The 4,514-nt window shown below is 34.4% G+C and overlaps 1 protein-coding gene across 1 annotated transcript; it reads left to right on the forward strand.

Annotated features, from left to right (window-relative positions):
* Positions 1 to 429: 429 nt before the first annotated feature.
* On the forward strand, positions 430 to 1,950 carry LOC104896445 (uncharacterized). The gene has a single exon (XM_010683194.4). The coding sequence runs from the start codon at positions 837 to 839 to the stop codon at positions 1,872 to 1,874; it is 1,038 nt and encodes a 345-aa protein (XP_010681496.2). The 5' UTR covers positions 430 to 836; the 3' UTR covers positions 1,875 to 1,950.
* The last annotated feature ends 2,564 nt before the right edge of the window (positions 1,951 to 4,514 follow it).

The raw sequence follows: 4,514 nt of genomic DNA on the forward strand, positions 1-4,514 counted from the left end.
GTCTTCTCTATTACATGTCATTCCCTTTTCATTTCACACCTTGAAACAAACAAGCACTTAAACTAAAATAATATTTACAGCAACTTGTGGTCTTGGAGTTCAAAACGACAACGTCTTACTCGCATAAGCATTTGAAACCAATCTACACCAGGAAATGCAGTGAAAGAATCTGAGGAGAGGAGGACAAAAGTAGCAAAGCGAGCAACTTAATTTGACCGTAGCAAAAACATATTGCCACCAATTTTTAGCCTTTAAAGTTTAACCCTGAAAAGCGGCCTCAATCATCGTTTTTTTGACGGCCATATATAGCTTTGTTTCGTAATATTCAAGACATGAAACCGTGAATTCCTGGCTTTCCCCAGCATCTTCTTTCTAAAAGCAGAAAGTAACAAAAAGATTTTCACTCGCCAAACTCCCTCTCTTTTCTAGCCTTTCGGTGCAACCAATCCTATACCTATTTACTTTAACCCATGACAAATATAATTTGATGGTGCAATTTTACCTAATGTCGTAAGAGATCCCTAATCAATCATTAAACCACATATTAGACTCATTTATTTCGGTTAATCCTCCAATTTTTCTTGTCATAATTGAATGGGACTGAAATGAGATAAAAAAAAATTGAGTTGTTAACCATTAATAATTAGTAGTTTCTTTTTTCCTTTGTCTTTTTCTTGATAGTGATTGTTTTCACTCTCTCACAACCTTAATATTCCCTCCAATGCTTCAAAATGCACAGCTCCAATCATAGCATCTACTCAAGCTCATAATTGTTCTCCCTCAATTATCACCATCACATTCTCCCTCTTTTTCTCCATATTTCTTAGTTTTCAACAATGGCGGTCGATGTTTACTCTGAAAATTTTGTAGGTATGATTAGTCCTAGACTTTCATTTTCTCGAGATCTAGAAGATATTGAATCTAGTATCAATCCAATCAACGACTTCTTGGATCTCTCACTTGTCGATTCGGCATTCGAATTCGCTTTCAATGTCGATACAAGCATTACATTCCCATCATCATCAGCAGATGAGCTTTTTTCCGGTGGTAAAATCTTGCCCACTTCCATACAAAAGGAAGAAATCAAGAATAATGAAGTATTACAAGAAAAGGCAGTAACGCCCTGTTTGGATCCTCTGGCTGCGACATTAACAGAAGTAAGAAAAAAGAGCTTGAAAGAGTTCTTAGAAGATAGCATAGAAGAGGAAGACGAAGACGAAGACTCAAACAATGCAACTGCTGCTAAATCATTTTGGAAATTTAGGAGAAGTAATAGTCTCAACTGTGATAGAGATCAGAGAAAAGGGTTAATTGGGTCTTGGAAAATATTATCTAGGAGTGGATCAACAGGCAAGTTTTTAGAAAAAATAGTGGAGGAAGGGAAGCCCAATAATAGTTACCATTCAAAGTTACTTAGGAAATTCACCAGAAATAACAGCCTAAATTCTGAGAATATTACTTGTAATGTTTCTAACAATGTTTTACCTGGGTCATCAAAGATCTTGAGGAGGAGCCATTCAACTAGTGATCATTATTTGGCGAAATCGGATTTGGAGACGTTTAGGCGGAGTAATTCAACAGGTTCTGCACTAGTTGGTAATGGAAACAAGCTGAAGAAGCAATACTGTCTCAAACAGCAACAAAATCAATTTGTTGAGAATAGCAAATCAATTCCAAAAGGAAAGGTGAAGCATAACTGTAGAGGTTATGGATATGGTAATCATTGTAATAACAATTTAAGGATAAGTCCAGTGTTAAATCTTCCATCTTCATACATATCTAAAGTTAGTGTAGATTTGTTTAGTTTTGGTTCATTATTTTGTAATGGTACTACTGCCAAGCATAGAAAGAGGAAAAATGATACTCCTATTTAGTAATTTTCTATGTATAGCCATTTCTTGTGCATGCCCACGAGCGTGTCTATAAATGAAATTAGATACTCTTTTACCAGCTTTGTGGACTGCAAAGGACATTGCCAATATGAAGCCATAAATAATTTTCAAGCGCTGGCCGGGCCGCTGGGTAGTTATTAATGGCGCTTCGGAAAATGGTTAAATTGGAAAATACAATTATTTATCGTAGTAGCTCACTTTTAGTTATCACTTGTATGAGTGTACGTTTTTATTTTTAAAATGAGATAACAAGAAACCTTGACAAGTTGAGGGAATAAAGGAGATCCTAATTTGTCAATGGTGAAAATCGATCCCAGTATCTCCTGGAACTGTGAGGGAAACTCTAACCACTAGACTATCCCTCACTCTCACTTGTATCAGTGTACGTGCTTGTTTAGATGATAGCATGTTTTTTTTGTGTGTAAGTGACCGTGTTAAGATGAGACATCATGGTCCTATTGCCTAAGGTTTATTGTTTCAGCTGGCCCATCCTTAAATCGGTTTAAAATGGGATACAAAACAAGAGCTCACTTTTAAAGACATTTCAAAAAAGAAAATTAAAAAAAAATTTACTTTAAACAACAAATTCATGTTCCAATTTTGTACATTAGTATTTTCTCTCTCTTAACTCATTACTTTTATGATTTTCTTCCTAAAACCTCTCTCCTTCCCTGCTCTCTCATTACCTTTTTCTCACTCCAGTCTTACATGTCATTTTTATTCTCTGACAGAAAGATAAATACAAGATTTTTCATATAAAAAAGAAAAAAAAAATTCCAGTCAAATACAACCAAAGATCTTGAAATTAATTCAAAACAAAGATTCGAAAACTATAACCATTCAAAAATCTAAAAATGCACGAGAATGGAAAAACAAAGTCGCCATGTAAAAAAGAAAAAAATTCCAGTCAAATACAACAAAAGATCTCGAAATTAATTCAACAAAGATTCGAAAACTATAACTATTCAAAAATCTGAAAATACACGAGAAGGGAAAAACAAAGTCGCTGGAGAATGAATTAAGACAACGATTGTTGTAACTGCTCTGGCGAGTAATTTTGTTGTGATGGAGGCATGGAGCATTGGTGGTGATGGAAAAGGTTTTCGGAGATAGAGAGAGAAAGAGGAATGCAAGAACTAAGTGTGTATCAATATGTGCGAAGACTTACGAGTCTCATGCAATGTGGTATAAGATAACAATATGATAATGGTTTTGATGTGTATTTTTCATTTGGTTTACTTGCATATTTTTGTATTAGAGAGATAATCTTGGATTAAAATTGACGATTGACAATTTGTTGGTACTTGGTTAACATAAAAATTAAGGTAATTTCTTTCTTTGCAATTAATATATATTGTTGTATTATAAAATTTTCTTTCAATTTTGCATCCTCGATTCAGAAAATAAAATTTCATAAATGAGTAAAAACAAATTCAGAGTTGAAGAGTTAAATTTATTTCTAAATAGACCTCTTAGTTTTTTTTGATGCAATAAAACCCCCCAAGTCTCTAGTTTAAACCAGAAGAAGAGCCTATTTCTCTTAATATCAGAACATGGGTCTAGAGACTAAAGATAGTTGAAATACTTGGGTCGGGACTGTATTTCAGCTTTTTCCAACTAGTAATTAAGGCCTTTCACATAGGACTAGCAAAATTTGACCCAACTCGATAACTCGACCCCAACCTAACCCGAAATAAGTGGGTTCAGGTTGAAGTTTTTGACCCATTTAACTAAATAGGTCGACATGTGACCTGAAACTAAATGGGTTAGGTTCGGGTTAAATATTTGACCTGAAAATAACCTACCAAAGCCGTTTAGATTAATTATAAATTCAGATTCACGAAAAGAGAGAGTGTGAGAAAGAGAAAGTGGGAAGAAGAAACTCATAAATTAGCCTAATTCATATAATTGAAAATGAAAGTGATTGTTGCAGCTTCAAGTACTTAAGAAATAGAAGAAGAGACATGAAAATTTTACAAAAGGACTCAATAAATTGTTGATAAAAGTTATTGGATATGAATGCCACCAATTAATTACATAATTTTTTTCTTATATAATTATCACCATAGAGAACTTGTCCACTTAATATTAAATATTAGAAGAAATTTTTAGAGAACATGTTAAACGGGTCGGGTTTAGGTCAACCCGTTTATAAACAGGTCAGGTTCAAGTTGGAACTTCTTACCTGTTTAGGTAAACGGGTCGGGTTCGGGTTTGGGGGTGCTGACCTTATGTAAACAGGTCGACCTGAATTTGACCATACCCGACCTGATTGTCAACCCTACTTTCGCGTAATATAGTTGTATAAGCAACAATTTGTCTGTTAGCTTCTTTTGTTTGTTAGCTAAAATATCTCCGGCTAGTTGTCATGTAGTGAGTGGCTCCTTATTTTGTGACTTAGGGATTACTCGAACCGCGACCCTAAGGTTGTAGCTCATTATTTTATAGCATGAAAACACTCACAATATATTAAGTGAAGGAGGGAAGAAAACAGAGAAGGAAACTTGGTGGCATTTAACATTTCCGAATTCATGACAGTTTTAATTGTCATCATGGTATCAGAGCTTCAGGTTCGAATAGTATCTCTTTCTCAGTTTTTATAGAATTAATTATTTGAGTGAT

Source organism: Beta vulgaris, chromosome 6 (assembly GCF_026745355.1).
Source record: "Beta vulgaris subsp. vulgaris cultivar EL10 chromosome 6, EL10.2, whole genome shotgun sequence".
Classification (NCBI taxonomy): domain Eukaryota; kingdom Viridiplantae; phylum Streptophyta; class Magnoliopsida; order Caryophyllales; family Amaranthaceae; genus Beta; species Beta vulgaris.

What these genes read in the sequence shown, in the direction of transcription:
- LOC104896445 (XM_010683194.4), top strand. Translation starts at nt 837, where the DNA reads ATGGCGGTCGATGTTTACTCTGAAAATTTTGTAGGTATGATTAGTCCT.